This window comes from Cnephaeus nilssonii (genome assembly GCF_951640355.1).
Source record: "Cnephaeus nilssonii genome assembly, chromosome: 16".
Classification (NCBI taxonomy): Eukaryota; Metazoa; Chordata; class Mammalia; order Chiroptera; family Vespertilionidae; genus Cnephaeus; species Cnephaeus nilssonii.
The window spans coordinates 37,351,969-37,371,444 of NC_137087.1; the positions used below are offsets into that span (position 1 = coordinate 37,351,969).

Sequence of the window (19,476 nt, forward strand, 5' to 3'; positions counted from 1 at the left end):
ACGTGTAAGAGCCCTGTTTTCAAAAAATAACAATTCTTCCACTGAAAGCTATTAATTTCCTCTTGTCTAAGGTGATAATTCCTCAAATTCATTTAATGTATAACCTCAGTAAAAACCCCTGATTAATGGTTGGCATTTTGGGAACCCAAGAAAGTCGTGCGAAGGAGACCTTCAGAGTCAGACAAGAAAGGTAATTCAGGTGAAAGTTATTAACAACTCCCCAAGAAATTTTTGATAAATAAATGCCCAGCAAAGGATTAAATGTTAGTTACCTTGTATCAGTTAGACCCTGAGCTACAGGCTGGCCATCTCATGAATCGTCCCAACAGCCCCATGCAATACGTTCTATTATCCCCATATTACAGATGAGGAAAGGCTTAGAGAGTTTGGTCAGGTTTCCCATGGTCAGAAGCTGCAATCAAGCTTGGATGTGTCTGATTTCAGAGCTGGTGTCTTAACTCTTATGCTTCACAGAGAAGGGAATGGAAAATATGGTCAATTCCTGATAGATCGTGTATATTTTTGTAAAGATGAAAATCAAATAACATATCTAGACCTTAGAGGTCCACCTAGAAGCATGATATCAGCACCTTGAAATATTCTGTACAGTAATAGGGTAGGGGCTGACCTTGGTATGCACGCACGTTGGTCTACATCCATTCCTAATTGCCTAGACCTATGGTCGGCAAACTGCAGCTCGCGAGCCACATGCGGCTCTTTGGCCCCTTGAGTGTGGCTCTTCCACAAAATACCATGGCCTGGGCGAGTCTATTTTGAAGATGTGGTGTTAGAAGAAGTTTAAGTTTAAAAAATTTGGCTCTCAAAAGAAATTTCAATCGTTGTACTGTTGATATTTGGCTCTGTTACTAATGAGTTTGCCGACCACTGGCCTAGACGTTCCAGGTGAGGCATGCCAGATGTCAAGTGAGGTCAAGTTGTCCCTTCCACAAATTACCAAACAGAATCAGAGAATGTTAAAACTGGAAGGAACCTGAACTTGTTCAGATCCCCAGGTCTACTCTCAACCTTTCTCCACTCTGTTCTCTTTCCTGGGAAACTGACACTCTCTGGCCAATTGCCAGCCCAGTGAAGAATATCAGAGGGAGATCCTACCCTTCCCCAGTTGACCAGACTCATTTATTCATTCAGCAATGTTTCTGCATCCCTGCTGCTAGTGAACATGATCCTGTAGAAGGCTAATCAGATATGGTCTCAAGCCTAAAGTGCTTCCTACTCTAGAAAAATATCCCTAAATTCATCCATCCATTCATTCCATTAATATGGTTAGAACCTACCTACAAAGTGTGCCAGGAACTTTGTACGTGCTAGGAAGTAGAAGTGAAAAATGAAGTCAAAGTTCTTGTCCATTCTAATGGAATTTAAGACATGTACATAAATAATTATCATTAGGGTCCAATGCAGCAGATATAGGGCTGGAATCTAGGTTTCCTGACTTTCAGGAGAGTAGCCATCAGCAAAACTTGAAAGAGCTGTTTCTAGTCACTGTCTCTACTTCTTTCCTCTCTTTCTCTCTTTACTTCACTCCACCTGGGCTTCCATTCCATTGCTTCTTCTCAAGAACACCAGCGGCTTCAAGGTCACCAAACTGATTGGTCATTTTAATAGCCCTTTCTTACAACAGCATTCGACACAGTTGTTTTTATCTTTATCAAAACACATTTCCCTTTATTTCCATGACAGCGCCCTCTCCAGTTTTCCTCATTATTTCATTGATCATCCCTTTTTAAATTTGGTTATCTCCTCCTCTTCTCCTGACCCCTAAATATTTTATCTCCAACCAGCCGGTGTCGCTCAGCGGTTGAATGTCGACCCAGGAACCAAGAGGTTGCTGGTTAGATTCCTAGTCAGGGCACATGCCCAGGTTGCAGGCTCTATCCCCAGTGGGAGGCATGCAGGAGGCAGTCAACTGATGATGTTCCTCTCTCATCAATGTTTCTATCTCTCTATCCCTCTCCCTTCCTCTCCCTAAATATCAATAAAACATATTTAAAATAATAAATAAATATTTCATATCCATAAGGCTTGGTATCCAGACCCCTTTTCCTATATCTTATCTTCCATGCTATGGCTTTAAATATCATATACAGTGACACCCAAATTTGTACCTCTAATCTTTTTTTTTAATCCTCACCTAAGGATATTTTTCCATTGATTTTTAGAGAGAGTGGAAGAGAGGGGGGAAAGACAGAGAGAAATATCAATGTGAGAGAAACACATCCATTGGTTGCCTCCTGCACTCAGCCAACCAGGGCCTGGGCCAGGGAGGAGCCTGCAACCGAGGTACAGGGACATGCCCTAAACCAGAATCGAATCCTGTGGTCCCTGTCCAAAGGCCAACGCGCTATCCACTGAGCCAAACTGGCGAGGGCTGTATCTTTAGTTTTGACTTCTTCCTGGAACTCTAGACTCCTTTCAAGCTTACTGGTATCAAACTTACCATTCAAAATAGAACTCTTGATTTTACCACTAATTCTACTGCTCCCCTGTTCAGTAAACAGCGTCACCATCTACTAGGTTGCTTAAACCATAAGTACAAAAGTCATTCTTTATTCTTCTCTGTCCCTTACTCCACACATCCAACCCATACGTTAGTCCTGCCAATGCACCTCCAAGACCTAACTCAAATCCTTCTACTTTTTTCCATCCTCACTGCTCCCAAATACCTCTTACCTTGACTATTTCAGAAGCCTTCCAATTGGTCTCCCAGCTTTCACTCTCATCCCTCTCCATTTCATTTCACTAAGTAACCACAACGAACTATTAAAACCATAAATCAGATCACGTCACCCTAAACTTCAAACTCTCCAATGGTTCCACTGCACTTAGAATAAAACCCAAACTCTTTACCGGGCCTGAAGCCCAATATGATTTGTGACCAATGTCTACGCCCATCTCTTTCAAGGCTTTCTTTTGATACTTTCACTTCAATCACATTGGCCCAAGACCTTTACATCAGCTGCTAACTTTTTCCTAGAATGTTCTTCCTCCTAATCTTCACATAGCCAGCTCCATCATTTCATTTGAATCTTGATGTATATGTCACCTCCTCAGAAAGGCCTTCCATGATCTCCCACTCTAACACATTGCTCCATTTTAATTCTCCTTATGGCATTTATTACTAATGAATTTGTGTGTGTGTTTGTGTCTGCATGTGTGTGTGTGTATGTGTTTTCTCTGTTTCTTACTTGTTTCTTCTTACTAGAATTCTAGAGGCCCGGTGCATGAAAATTCATGCACTGGAGGGGGCATCCCTCAGCCCAGCCTGCCCCCTCTCACAGTCTTGGAGCCCTCTGGGGCGGGAGTCGACCGGGCAATCAGGGGAAGGCAATGCCCCATCACACCTCTGCTGCTGCCACTGCCAGCAGCGCAAGCCTTGGCTGGTCCTGGTTACTTGAGCCTCCGGAGGCCCTGGGAGGCTGGGCAGCCACCATCTGAGGTTTGCCTGCACCTCGGGCTGACCCTGGGTAGCTGGGGGTGCTGAGAGGACTGGGGGACTCTGGAGGCAGGCGTGTGGAGCAGCCCGGCCCGCCGCCCCAGTGGGGCTGAGGGGACTGGACGCCGCCATCTTGTGGCTGGTGGGCACCGCCATCTTTGAGGGCGGGCAGTCAATTAACATATTCCCTCTTTATTGGCTGTGGGTGCTGCCATCTTTTAGGGTGGGGCAGTCAATTAGCATATTCCCTCCTTATTGGCTGTGGGTGCTGCCATCTTTGAGGGTGGGGCAGTCAATAAGCATATTTCCTCCTTATTGGCTATGGTTACCGCCATCTTTGCAACAGCATGAGGGTCATTTAGCATATTCCCTCTTTATTAGATAGGATAAGATTCAAGAGAGAAAAGACCTCATTTACCTTGTTTAGGATATGAAGAGTAACTAATGAAGTTTAAATAATCAATAGATGTTGAAGAAGTGAATAGATGAATCCCCTATATGTCTCCCATAATAAGAAAAGCCAATTTTTATGGGTTAAGAAGTTGCTAATAAAGAACTATCACCTTTGTGACCCAGAAAAGAAGCCAGAATGGTAGGTGCCTGCAGTATCCAGAAAACTATCAAGTATGAAATTATTTATCACACTGGAAGAATTTTCAAAGATGTTTATTGATATTATCAGAGATTTTTCAAACCAAACACACAGAATGTACATTTCCCTAGAATAAAATTCTGAATATTCAAGGCAGCTGAACCAGGTTGATTATAAATGGATTAGAGTATGTCATTAAGTCTGTCATTAAGTTTAACCACAAACACTGATAGCCCCCATTTTGAAGGAAAAGAGCTGTCCAGCCGTATCTCTGAATGAGAGAAAAATATCAGAACACCCAGACATATAAGATGCTTAGGAATTTGAGCCATGGTGAAAGGGAGATTATATTTATATATAATGGGCAAGTATAAAGCTCTCCAAATAGATGCACTAGAGAGGCTCTCCCAAAGGCCCCCAGCTGCTCAGCCCCCAGGGGCTGGCATCCTGCACTTCAACACGCGACAGCGGAAGAGTGGGCACTTAGGTCTGACCTAGGAGCCATCATTTTGCAGCAGTCTTTAGCAAGAGTTCTTCAAGAAGGCTGTTAAAAAACGGGCCATAGAATACCTGGGTTTTTATGATGGAAGTGCTCAAATAATCCAACTGCGCCAAAAGCTAAATGACTCATAAATTCCTTCAAGAAAGGTCAGATCACACAGGGATTGATTGCAAAGCAATTTGTAAAACCTAACTTTTTAAAGATCCAAATTTTCTGACATAGGAATAAAATAATTTATGCTCAATAGATTATCTCTTGAAGACAGGGCTGTCTTTATTCACCCTTTGTATCCCCACAGTACAATTTGCTAATTAAATAAATCTCATCTCTCTCTCTTTCTCTCTCTCTCTCTCTCTCTCTCTCTCTCTCTCTCTCTCTCTCTTTCACACACACACACACACACACACACACACACACAGAAACATAGCCCTGGCCTCTCTGATAGGGCCCGATGCTCAGATCCTATCTTAAATATGTGAAGGAATGGATCCTGATATTCCATAATGAGCTCACCTTAACTCTAACCCAAAAGCTCACAGATGGATGGGGCGCGGGGGGGGGGGGGGGGGAGAAGGGGGGAGGGGGCTGTTTTAGATCAACACTGGAGATGAGTGCTAGGAAGAAAAAGTGCAAGGAGTTCTAAAACTTTAAGATAGTCTGGGGATTCTAGGAATATTTTCATAACACAAGAACATCTAATCAAAGACCTACCTGAAAAGTGATAAAAATTAATCAGTCAAGGAGGTAGAAAAGTGTGCTGGGGGTGGAAAGGCTTGGGCAATAAAGGCCCTGAACATCAAAATGTCAAGGAACTGGAAGAAGACCAGAGTTTCCACAATATGGGGGTATGAGGTGGTAGTGGGAGGGAAATAGATGTTTGGTAGGCTCGTAGGTAGGTAGGTAGGTAGGTAAGTAGATAATTTCATTGAATCAAATCTTGGGCAGAAGTTGGCCAATTCCAGCAGGTCAAATCTGGCCCTTGCCTAATTTTGTATAGCCCACCCCACCCCCAGCTAAGAATGGATTTTATGTACTGGCCAGGTGGCTCAGTTGGTTGAAATGTCGTCCTGTACACCAGAAGATTGCAGGTTTGATCCCTGGTCAGGGTGCTTACGGCAAGCAACCGATCAATGTTTCTCTCTCTCTCCTCTCTCTCTTCCTTCCTCTCTAAGAGCAATAAAAATATATCCTCAGGTGAGGATTGAAAAAAAAAAAAGAATAGATTTTTATATTTATAAATATAAAAAATAATGGATTTTTATATTTTAAAATAGTTCAAAAGTCAAAAATAATAATTCATGATGTGAAAATTATATGAAATTCAAATTTCAGTACGCACAAATAAAGTTTTATTAGAACACAGCCATACCCATACTTTCACATGTTGTCTAGGCTGCTTCCAGGCTGCAGTGGCAGAGTTAAGTAGCTGTAACAGATACCAGGGATCACAAAAGCCTAAAACACAACCTATCCCAATCCCAATCTGGTGAAATAGGCAAAGTCAGATTATACAATCCTGTAGGTCAATACAAAATGAAGGATCTTATCCCAAGAGCAGATGAATGTATTAACCCATTAAAAAGTTTGAATAGGCTTTGAACACAGGTTCCACGAATATAAACTGTGTCCTTGGATAAGTCACTTCCTATCCAGTTCCTCCTACAAAAGTGAGGATAATAATGCCCACCTCACAAGGTGGTAGGGTCAAGGGAGATTTAAATGCCTGGAAAGTGGTCTGCGAACAATAAAGCACTAAACATCTACCAGCTACTAGCATTTCTACCCTAGGTGTTTCTTCTTGTTAATGAACATAAGAAGAAAAAGAAGAGTTTGTGGGAAATGTTACCTCACCAAAGGACAGAGCAGAAGACCTGTTTCTTGTCCTCCCTCTGGGCCTTACCATTGCAGACTTAGAAGAGGATTCTTTCAACTCTTAAAGTGCATCTACAAGCTGAAAATTAATTTTAGAGATGAGCAAGGATGACTTCCTTCAAAGCCAAAGGAGACCCAGAGAAGCCAGAATGCCCCTGCATTGCTGATCACAGCAGAATTAAAGCCAAGAGCAGAACTCAGATCATCGAAGCAAATGAGTCATAGTACCTGGCCAGGAAGCAAGGCTTCGGCCAGACACCAGTCAGAACTAAAGATTACAGCTCTTGCAAATAAGCCAGATGAGTTCCGGTAACCGTGAGGAACACAAAGATGACCCCTGTCCTCACACATGAAGCTGAAAACAAATGGCTGCTGAGAGCATTAAAACAGTAACTGCATCTGCTCAGATTAATCGTACCTCTGATACACATCCAAATATACTTCACAAGATGTCTTCCAATAAATACTTCTGTCCCTTTTATTATCAAACAAACACATATGCAGGAAAGTGCCTAAATGTACATGGATACTTCAAAAAGTTAACACTCGCGCAGCTACCACTACAATCAAGAGATAAAACATTACACCCACTCAGAAGCACACCGCTCAGATCACAACCCACCCAGAAGTAATCACTATTTCATGCTATATATTTCTTTCCTTTTCTTTGTATTGTCATTTAAGTGTGTCTCTAAACAATGCTGTCGTTTTAAATTTTGCATGAAGAAGCATATTATGTGTTCCTTTGTACTTCTTGCTTCTTCTGCTCAGCATTATGTTTGTGACCTGTAAGTATTTATGGGTGAAATGACATGATGTTTGACATTTGATTTAAAATATTGCAAAGATGGAGGAGTTGCAAAGTACACATTGAATAAATGGGCCATAAATTAATCACAGTTAAAGCTAGGTTATGAACAGTAGGCTTTTTTTTTTTTAAGAGGCTTTTTTTTTATTTTATTGATTTTTTAGAGTGGAAGAGAGAGAGATAGAGAGTTAGAAACATCAATGAGAGAGAAACATTGATCAGCTGTCTCTTGCACACCCCCTACTGGGGATGTGCCCGCAACCAAGGTACATGCCCTTGACCTGAATCGAACCTGGGACCCTTCAGTGCGCAGGCCGACGCTCTATCCACTGAGCCAAACCTGTTAGGTCTGAACAGTAGGCTTTTTATACTATACTCTTGACTTTTTTTCCCCTTTTTTCTTTCATCCTCACCCCAAGGACATGTTTTTATTGATTTGAGAGGGAGAGGGAGAGAGAGAGAAACATCGATCAGTTGCCTCCCATATGCGCCCTGACAGGATTGAGCCTTTAATGTATATGCCCTGACCAGGAATTGAACCTGCTACCTCTTGGTGTACAAGACACTTCAACTGTGGAGAGCAGCTACAGTGTTTGGACAGGTTCAAGCCTTGGACTAATGAGAGGGCACAGTCCTCTCATTGCCACGTGCAAGTCCCAGCTTGGAGGGCAGAGCCCTCCCAGCACAATTACAGCCAACAGCTATAGTTGTAAGCTTGAACCTATGGTCCGAACACGTGGCCCCACGTGCCTGAGTGATGTGGGCTTGATAGAGTTCAGGTGCATGTAATTGAGTAGAATCGAAACCCATGAGAATGTTGTAAACATCTTGACCACGCCCTTACTTTGCCTCGTGGAATCTGCTATAAATAAAGACACGGCTTGTAGTCCGTGGCGCTGTTGCTAGTTCTCCATCAAAGAGGCTCTCCATCAGAGAGGACAGCGTCCCACCCAGACCCAGCTTTTATTCTCTTGTCTGTATTTTCCCAATCCTTCACCACGCCCTCTCAGGGTCACCGAACCTGGCTGAGCTGGTGCGGCACATAAGGCGTCCAATGTGGGGCTGAGTATGCCATGGCCAAGCCGGCTCGCCACATCCAACCAACTGAGCTATCTGGCCAGGGCTATACTTTATACTTTTAAATGTGTTTCAAAATTTTTATAATAAAAAACTATTTAAATTACTGTGTGACATTCATTTTAGCTATAATTTGTTCATTTTCATTGCTTTATAGTAACAATTCTCTAAGTAAGGTCTCCAAACCAGAAGCATCAGAATGGACCATCAGAATTTGTTTGAAATGCAAACTATTAGGCTCCACCCCAAACTTACTAAATCGAAAACTCATGGGGTGGCACCCAATAATCTGTGTTTTAATAAGCTCTCTGGAAAATTCTGGTGCACACTCAAGTTTGATAACCACTACTGAATAGTTTTCTATTGTGTGAATGTACCACAATATATTTACCCATTCTACTACTAATACACGTGTATTTTTCCAAGTTTGAAGGTTTCAGGTTTCTTGATATTACAAATACTCTTGTACAAGACTCTTGGAAACAAGATTCTCTCTGATATACATCTAGTGGTAAAATAACAGAATCACAGGATGTATCTTCAACATGACATGATAATGCAAACTACTTTCACAGTGGTTTACCAATTCACAATTCCACTAGCAATGTGTGAAAGTTCCCTTTGCTCTCCACCCTTGCCAATATTTGGTATTTTTTAGACATTTTAATTATTACCATTCTAGAGGGTTAAACACTTTTAAGCTTTCCAACTTGGGATTAAGAAACATATTAGGGAATAGAACTCCAGACACAAAATCATAGTTTTGCAAACATATTAGTTGGTGGGTTTGCCTAGAATGGACCTGATGTAGGAAAGCACTTGACATAATGCGAAAACTAAGAAAAAATCAATATGATTATACTATGGAAAGCAAGATGGAATATGATACAAAATGTTGGGGAGTAAGGATGGAACAAATCAGGGAACCTGGAGATGTGCTAAAGAGTTTGAATTTTATTCCAAGGGAAATGAAAAGCCAATGAACAGTTTTAAGCAGGAAATTTACGTGATTATATTTCTATATTTGGACATATTTAAAACATTTCAGGCACATAGCCACTTCTAGCTTTGATGGGGTTGCTTGATGCTTCAGACCAATGCTTCTGATGAAAACAACTAGAAACTCTGGGTAAAGCACAAATACACACACACACACACACACACACACACACACACACACACACACACCTGTTTAAAGGCATGATAGAGTTGTTGAGACAACCAGGAGTTGAGAGGACAAAATCCTGGAAAAGAGAGAACCACAGAGAGGCAAGCCAAAATTCTGCAGTCACTCTTTCCCATGGGACATGTTCCAAAACTAGGTGAGGGGTTAAAGGGCTGAAGATCCAGGGAAAGAGCCTCAACAGAGTTGCTATTAAGAAGCAAAACACCAAAAGAAATTCTAGTAGTCTCTTGCGGCTGGAAAGACAAAAATTGTAGACCTAAGTGGCCAAAATCCCAGTAAGGAGCAGAAAACTAAGCACAACACTTGGCTGGTATTCCCTTAAACACATCGGCTGAATTCTGAAGGTGTATAGGGCAGGAGGCTAAGAAGCCACGAGAAAGCTCTCAAAAAGCTTTAGTGGGAGTGCGGAGGAGAGAAAAAATTAGGGTTCTGAACTAACCAGGGGGAGAAGTCATCAAGAATACCCATGCTGCCCTAGCTGGTTTGGCTCAGTGGATAGAGCATCAATCGGATGACTAAAGGGTCCCAGGTTTGATTCCGGTCAAGAGCATGTACCTTGGTTGCAGGCTCCTGGCCCTGGTCGGGGGCATGCAGGAGGCAACCCACCGATTTATCTCTCTCATATCACTGTTTCTTTCTGTCTCTCCCACTCCCTTCCATTCTCTCTAAAAAATCAATGTAAAAAATATCCTCGGGTGAGGATTTAAAAAAAAAAAGAACCCCATGCTCTTAGCTAAAATCCCAAGAAGGCTATAACCTAGAAAGAGGTATCAGCTGGTGGCAGACAGAGCTTAATCAAAACTAAAACATAGTAGTCAGCTCAGTTTCTAATTGAATTACAATAATCAGTCCCCCAACATGCCTGCCTAGCAGCTATTTTCTCTGTAGGAAAAAACATTATCTACAACATCTACAATTTTTCATACAAAATGTTGAATATATAATAAAAATGTACTAGGTATGCCAAGACACAGTCCCAAAATCCTGAGGGGGAGGGGGGGAGATCACACACAAAATGATTCAGATATTGGAGTTAGTACAAAAAGAGTTTAACTAGGATTATATACCCAAAAATATGGTAAATGGTTGGAGAAATTACATAAAAAGGCAGAGAATTTCATCAAAGAATTAGAATCAATAAATAGGATCAAATACAAAAAAAAAAAGGACAAATGAAATTTCTAGGACTGAAATTAAGAACTCAACACTGAAAAACATATTCAATATAGCCGAAGAGATCATAAATTGGAAGGCAGGTCAAAAAATTTTCAAAACTGAAGGCCAGCCCTAACCCGTTTGGCTCAGTGGATAGAGCGTCGGCCTGCAGACTGAAGGGTCCCGGGTTCGATTCCGGTCAAAGACATGTACCTTGGTTGTGGGCACATCCCCAGTAGGGGGTGTGCAGGAGGCAGCTGATCGAGGTTTCTCTCTCATCGATGGTTCTAACTCTCTATCCCTCTCCTTTCCTCTCTGTAAAAAAATCAATAAAATATATTTTTTAAAAAAATTGAAGCCCAGAGAAAATGCTAAATGAAAAATAAATAAGAATGTAAGAGATGTGCAATCAAATAAAAAGGTTCACATTATGTAAATTTGAGAACAGAATAAGAAGGAATGGGACAGTAAAAGTATTTAAAGAGATAATAGCAAGTCATTAGCAATACCAATACACAATACAAAAATTACTAAGAATCCCTGCAGAACTGACAGCAAAACAACAACAACAAAGCATCAATAATGACAAACCTAGGAACATCACAGAAAAACTGATAAAAACTAAAGATAAAGAAAAAATCCTAAAAGCAGCCAGAGGAAAAAAGACACATTCTCTTCAAAGGAGTAATAATAATGTTGATTAACGGCTGACTTTTCAACAGAAATGATGGAAGCTTAAAGACAGTGGAACAATGTTTTAACCTTTTGCACTCGGATGTTGAGTGTGACTCGACACGGTTAGCATCGGTAGCAGGAATCGAGAAAAAAGCAAGCGAGTGCAAAGGGTTAAAGTGCTGAAAAAGCATCATTCAAAAATAATGGTAAAAATAAGACATTTTCAGATAAGTAAAAATTGAGATTTGTCACCAGCACTCACTTTTTAAAAATGCTAATGAAAGTCTCATTGTGCAGAAGAAAATAATCCCAGATAGAAGCATGATAATATAGGAAAACATAAAGAGCAATGGAAAAATGTGGGTAAATAAAAATAAATACTGATTGTTTAAAATAATACCTAATAGGTTTTTAAAATATGTAGGTTAAAATTCATGACAAGGATAACACATTCATGACATGGTGTGAGGGTGATAAACAGAATTAAAATGCAATAAACTACCTTATTACCCAGTATTATATTTATCCCCCAAAAATGAAAACATGTCCACAAAATGACTTGTCCACAAATATTTATAGAATCACTATTAGTAATATCCCAAAACTAAAAACAATTCAAATGTCCATCTATAGGTGAACTGATAAATTAAATGGAATACTACTTAGCAAAAACAAACAAAAAAAGAAAACAAAAACCATGAAAACAATATTGACCAGGTAAAAACTATGTATGGATCACACAGACATTTTATGGAGCAAAGGAAACCAGATTTATGAGTATATAATAATGCTATTCCATTTATATAAGATTCTGACCAAGCAGAACTAATTTATGATACTAAAACTCAGGACAATGATTATCTTTGGGAGTATTAGAAATTGGGAAGGGGAAGGAGGAGACTTCTGGGAAGTTAATAATGTTCAAATTCTTGATCTAGTTGCAGATTACATGAATGTATTTTTTAAGTATAAAATATATTTCAAACATACAGAAAGTTATACAAAGAATAACAAAATTGGCAAAAAATGAAATAGGATCCCAAGTCAAATTTAAAGAAAATATTCCTTTATTAACTTTTGGTCGAGAATATGATTGTATCTTTTCAGAAAACAACTCCAAGACCATGTGGATTCCTGCAACAGAGAGGAATCGACAGGACTACTCCAGCCATGAAGACAGAAGAGAAGCAGTCCAGAGATGGAAGACGCCGATGTCGCCTTGCCATACTAGCAGTTAGCAGCTGTGCATCACTGCAGGTTGCCCAGGACCAAACTAGAGAGAGTCGGACCTACATTACCACCATTTGTCCACCATCCAGAACTGAAATGTCATTGCTGACATGTACACATAAGAAACTGTTTGACATTGAAATTGGGTCTCAAAAGAACTGTTGGCCCAGAAAGAAACTCACTGCAGACTGATTCATTTGCCTGTCAGCATAACCATTATTGCTTTTCTCATTTTCGGTTCTTATAAGTGTATTTCTAATAGCACATGATCCCCCTCATCTAGGGGAAATAATGAACAACATAGACTGATGAACAAGAACAGACCCAGAAACAAGGAGGCATGGATCAGACTGTCGGGCCTCAGAGGGAGGGTAGGAGCGGGTGGGGGTAAAGGGGAGAGATTAACCAAAGGACTTGTGTGCATGCTTATTAGCCTAACCAGTGGTTAAGGACAACAGGGGGGTGGGGGCATGCGTGGGGAGGGGTGTGGGATGGGAATGGGGGGATGAGAACAAATATGTGATACCTTAATCAATAAAGAAATTTAAAAAAAAAAGAATAACAAAATTGTATAAACCAAAAAAACATTACCAATATACACTGAGTGGCCAGATTATTATGATCTCTGAATGCATAATAATCTGGCCACTCAGTGTATATCCTCCTATATAATAAAAGGCTAATATGCAAATTGTCTCCTCGACCAGGAGTTTGACCAGCAGGCAGGCTGGCCAACTGCCCATGTCCCTTCCCCCTGGCCAGGCTGGCCGGACCCCACCCATGCATGAATTCATGCACCGGGCCTCTAATATAAATACACACACACACACACACACACACACACACACACACACACTGAGTGGCCAGATTATTATGCGTTCAGAGATCATAATAATCTGGCCACTCAGTGTAGTTGATATGTGTGCTACTCCTTAACTGCACCTCCACCCACTCCACCCGTTAAAAATCACTCTCCCAAACTTGGTGTTCACCATTCCTTTGCACTTTTACTCTTATATAAGCTCGCCTAAACAATATATAGAACTGTTTTTGCATGTTTTTAAATTGTACACAAAAGGAAATTTGATTTCTATTTCTAAAAGCATCCTAAAAAGGGAACTGTTGAACTATAGAACTGTTGAGTATCAAACTCATCTGAGGAGTAAGGAAATAAAGAGAGGTTGTGGGCACAGTTTAACAGTGAAGTGGACCAAAGAAAGAGTTGTGACAAGTGAGACCAAAGAAAGAGTTCTTAAAAATAATAGATCAAGCTTGATCTACTTGAGAGGAAACAATGAAGACAAAGAAGAGATGAGGAATCAAGGAAGGAACTAAGTCCTTGAGAAGGTGAGAGGGGATGGGATGTGACGTGCTGGCGGTTTGTTCTTTGCTGGGACATAATGTCTTCTTGCTTTTTAACGAGAACGAAATAAAAGGGCAATGGTTGGTTGTTTGGTGGTGGAAAGATAAGGGAGTTCCCCATCCAATGGTTGCTACTTTTTCAATGATCATGAGTCATTATCTGAAAAGGGTGGATATGGGAAGTGTTGAAACCTGTGGAGAAAAATGGCATGAAATTGCATTGGAAAAGCATCCCAGTATGGTAGGGAGTGGTTAAGAAAAATCAAAGGTTCCAGCAACCAAAGGTTAAATGCCCAACAGAAATCCAAATGCTCACAATATAGTATTGATACCATTGTAATTAACCTAGTTATTAATAACAGGAAAGGAGCAATGGGAAGGCCAAATACTATTGGCATGTCATTTGAGCAGCTTCACCAAGAAGCTAAAGCTTTACACTCCCCGAGGAGCCACAGGTCAGTCTACTGCCTGCAGGTCCCTGGGGGAAGGGACTGGACAGGAAGAAGGATGGGTGCATGTGCAATAAGTCAGGGTGACCTTGGAAAGATACTGGTCTGTCAGTCACACCTGGGAACAGGTCATTGGCCAAAATGGACATGGCCACTGCAAGGGTGTGAAATTTGGGATATTTAAGCTCTTACACAAAGGAACTCACTCTCTGTGCTCTCATGCTCTTGATTCCTCTTATGCTCCTGGCACTCTTATTGCTCAGGGTGCTCTCCTGCATTTGCCCATATGGCCCACCGCCATGTGGACCCCACGCACAATGGACTAATGGACTGCTGCTAGCCTGATGCTGAACTGGACCTGGTTCCACATGGGAAGGAAACTCTGGACACTGGCTTTGCTTCTATCTCTACTGAAACCCCAGATGCACTTCTTCTATGGCTGGACTAAGGGAAATGGAACTTTAGAGACAGAGATGTAATTCCACACAAATAAAAATCCCCCATCCTCCCATGTGAGTCTCAGAAAATTCTTTTTCTCAAGATATTATAAGGACCCCCACCCCCAGCACCCAGTGGGGAACAAGACACCCCAATTTCTCTGACAACAGTATGAGCTCAAAAGCAGAAATATTATTATTCATCTCTGATTATGCTGCATAAAACACAGCATACCCTATATTAGATACTCAAAAGGGAATGACTACATGAATGAAGATTAAATTTTTTTCATATTTTCTTAGCATATTTTAATATATCAGTCATATTCTACAATGGAACTGGAAAAAAAACAGTATTTTCAAAAATAGTTCACCTTAGATGCAAATGCATTTTCCTTTCTCTCATTTTTAGTTCTGTGTGTTCTTAGAAGAAAAGCAATCTGTGTCTCCCATGTAATCGATTCTTCATATTATATAAAGAAACGACATGTTCATCTTCTAAAATAGTAAAAAATCATCAATGGCACAATTCTTCTGGGAAATGAAGAGACAGAATCTATATCCCTTTATTACCACAATTTGTGACATCATCAAGACATAGCTGATGAACAGATTAGAATCTCTTGACAAGGATTAACCTCTTCTCTGTATTCAAGATGTTCCTGTTGCCGGTAAGTCACACTGCACACTGAGTGAAGAAAACCTTAGCTCATGTACAGAATCTCAGGGTGGTCCCAGCCAAACCTAAATGTGCCCAGAACAGAAGCACTGGATGTCTTAGGAGATAGTTAGCACACTGTGTTAATTATCATTTATCAATTATGAAATGAAAAAAGATTATAAACGCATTGCTTGCAGTATGAATTATCTGTTTTACTACACTAAGTTCCTTTTAAAAGGACTCCATTCATGCAAGAAGCACAGCTTTGGTTGGCCGAGCAGTCAGATTTTTGCGCTTATAATTCATGTTTATGCTTACTATATATGTTGAGTGCGCTTTCCTAGTTCCTGTTGCCACAACCAGACTGTACATGCATATGTTTTTTACATGCTGAACTACAGTCATTCAGAACTTCAGCTGTCAAGTTTGGAGCTAATATTCTCATATATGCACTTCATCTTCTACTACCAAAAATAATTATTTGCTGTCAGAAGCTCCTAACATAACATATAAAATGGCAAGATCCATTTTAAAAAATAATAATCTAGCCGTTTAACTAAATGCAGCCACATTGTATGTGTTTTTTTTCCTTGAAAACACCCCCTTTCCAATCATTCTCTTTATTAAGTTATTATAAACCCTGGCCAAGCAGTAAAATAGCAGAACATGTTAAATACCAACAAACCACAAATAGCAGTGTTTACAGGGAGGAAAAGGAGGAAAAAATCTGTTTCATGCTAGACCATCCTTTGAGGTACTGTCCTTTTTAAGTGTGGCGGCATCAATTATTTCTCCTACGCCGAAAGGTCTACATATTTAAAGGTTCTGTAGGTCCCCAAAGAAAATAAGCAACCATTTCTCTGTATCACTAAACACAACAGAATACCAGTTCTGTGCTGGTTTTAAAATACCAGCAGAATTCTGAGTGTGAATATTAAGGTTTAATATTTCCATTTCAAGAGAAGCAGAGAGTTGTTCTCTGGCCAAAAAGTATTGGGATCATACTTCAAGTTGTCGATTGCACGATATTTCTAGGGCCAAAGACTTAGCTCCATTGCAGAATCCTGTTAACCCTAGAGTCTGAAGAAATCCTGGGGATCTCCTAGCCCAATCTGATACTCAAGGCAAAAATTTTTCCCCAGCACCCCTGACTGACAAGATGGTCAGCCTATGTTTCAATTACTCCTCCGGTGGGGGAGTTTCTCAAGAGAAGATTCCCAAGGGGTATGATGAAAAGGCTAGAACCAACCACTCAGACAGGGAGTAAGGCTTCAGTCAGGAAGCCTATAAGATGCAAACAGCGTTGCCAAACACTGAAACGCAGACTTCCAAAAGAATAATATTCAGAATCGGCAATCATAGGGGGTGTAACGTTGAGGTGTAGACCCCCCCCCCCCCCCCCCCAGTTCTGGGACCACCCTAGATCTTTCATTGGCCTGGGGAGTTAGCTCCTACCGTCAGGGAAGCAAGGTGACTTCTCGGACTGATTTCTTAAAGTAAGAATGGACTCTTTAGGGCTCACAACAAGGGTTTGTCAAGCTCAGAAAGGACCACCTTCCTCCTGAAAACCAAGACAAGGGACCCCCTGGTGGAACTGCTAATGCCTGAAATACTCTTTAACTTGTGGTCTTAAAACCTTCACTAGAGTAAATCGGTACGTTTCCAGCTCTTTTTTTTTTTTTTTTTTAAAGGTGAATGAATATAGGCTTTGCTCTGATTGTGGCTGGGGCAGGGCTGATGTGTGGGGTGGATGTTTTTTTAAGCGCACCCCTTCATCCCACCGTGACATCGGGCTTACCCTCCCAGGAAAGGCGAGCGCGCCGGGCTGAGCTACCAGCGAGCACATCCCCCAGCCGGGCCCCGGGACGGGGCGGTCCGGCCCTTACCTGTCGATGCTGATCACGCACAGGGTCATGATCGAGGCCGTGCAGCACATGACGTCCATGGCGATGAAGACGTTGCAGAAGAAGTGGCCAAAGATCCACTTGCCCCCGATCAGGTCCGTGACGCTGACGAAGGGCATGACCGCCACGGCCACCGAGAGGTCGGCCAGCGCCAGGGACACGATCAGGTAGTTGGAGGGCTGGCGGAGCTTCTTGACGAAGCACACCGAAATCACCACCAGGCAGTTGCCGGCGATCGTCAGCAGCGTGATGAGCGTCAGGATGGAGCCGATCACAACTTTCTCCACTCTGCCGTAGTTGATCTGCTCCCCGCAGCCGGAGGCATTGTCCGGGGGCCCGGCCCAGGTGGGCGCGGGGCTGGCGGTCACCTCGGGGACCCCGCGCAGCAGGTGCGGCGCCCAGGAGCTCGCGACCCGGCCGGCGCCGTCGGGGCTCAGGTCCGGCAGCCCGACCTCCGGCAGGAGGACTGAGCGGAGGTGCCCGTAGAGGTCCGGGCGGCCGCTGCTGTTAACGTCCATCATCGTGCCGCTGTGCGCCGCTGCCCATGGAGCCGGCGCCCCGCCACGCGCGCCGGCTACCGGTTTAGGGGCTTCACCTCACCGGTTCCGCTCCGCCCGGCCCAGCCATGGGGCCCGCGCCGGCCGCTGGGGGGCGCCCGGCTCGGCCTCGCGGCCCCGCACGTCCCGGGCCCCAGCCGCTGCGGACAACGCGGGAGCGCGGTGGCGCGGGGACTCCCTGCGGGAGGCGCCTCGGGCACCCGACGGACGCCCGGGACGCGCGGGTTCTCGTGCGGGCTGACCGGGATCGGCTGGCCGTACCGCAGCCCGCAGCCCGCAGCCGCCGCGCGGCTCGGCGGAGAGCGCCGGGGAGGCAGCGGCAGAAGTTGCGGAGTGCGCCCCGCCCCTCGCGCCCGCCACCGCCGCTCCCCTGCGGCAGCCGCGCCGCGTCCCCACCGCCACCGCCGGCTCGCCGCTGCCCTCGCCCCTCGGGCCCCCCGGATCGGGCTTCCCGCACTGGGCAGGGGCCGCCGCCTCCGCCGCGCCTCCGCACGGGGCGGGGGGTGGCGCTTCCCGCGCCTCCCGGGATCCCTCGCGGGCTGGCCCGCGGGTCTTGGCCGTGGGAGGCTCAGACCCCCTGCCACACACCTGCACCTGCTCTCAGCAGTGAACGACCCACCGGTGGGGGGAGGTCTAGGGAGCCTGCGGGCATTCGGACTCGGTGCAAAATTAAGAACCTGGAGAGGAATCCTTCCCCCCCCCCCTCCCCCTTAATTAAAAAAGCATTTTCAAGCACTACACCAAGCAACAAATAGATACTTCCGTTTCCTATTTTGACCACTTATGGGAGAAAGCAATGATGGAAAAGGAGAGAGCCCCGAATGGGGTAGTGGTGGAACCTCAGAAAAGGAAGAAAAAGGGGCGAGGGAAAGATGCCTTCAGGTCCTAGCACCAAGGAGTTGGGGGGGAGGGGTAAGGGGGAGGGCCTTAAACCCATTCTGACTACCCCTCCGGGTGTCTAGAAAGAGGCCTTTTAGTCGTGAAAATAGACCCTGCTGTTTTTTAGTTTCAGACTTCAAAGCCTAATTTGTTGAAAGGAGGGTTAATTTTCCCAGGGCATCCTGGAAATCTTGCACATAAACGAAGACATGACCTGTTACAATGTTCTGCTGAAGAATCCTGGAGGTGTATGTTGATTTAGTGCCTATTGCCGAAAATCCCCTTGGTACTCAAACCCTGTCAGAGCGGCTGATTTTTATTATTTCTGAGACTTACGTCATTTTCTTTAAAGGTTGTATTGGAAGCCATCAGTGATTTCTTTAGTTCAAGACTCTAAAAATAATTAAATCTTTCTTTTCTAGTTAGGCCCTAGCAGATTATAAACGAAAAGAACAAACCTCAAAACGTATTGATCTGAATGCTGAATAATACTCTCATTCTTCAAGGTAGGTATTAGCCCTATTCATCCAGATAAGGAAACACATTTGCTATTGTCATCAAATGGTAATACTTTTTTTAAAAAAATTTAAGTAGGAAAAATCCTTAAAAGGTGGACCAATGTTCACAGCTCTCTCAATATTATGAAAATGTCAGGGGCTCTCCTCTGCCTGGGATA

The 19,476-nt window shown here is 43.1% G+C and overlaps 1 protein-coding gene across 1 annotated transcript in view; it reads right to left on the bottom strand.

Annotated features, from left to right (window-relative positions):
* Positions 1-18,182, bottom strand: part of HTR7 (5-hydroxytryptamine receptor 7) — a 70,851-nt gene extending 52,669 nt beyond the window's left edge. The window contains exon 1 of the mRNA XM_079793027.1: positions 17,347-18,182. Coding sequence (XP_079649153.1) covers positions 17,347-17,885 — 539 coding nt within the window. The 5' untranslated portion in view covers positions 17,886-18,182. The remainder of the gene's footprint in view (positions 1-17,346) is intronic.
* Positions 18,183-19,476: the final 1,294 nt, after the last annotated feature.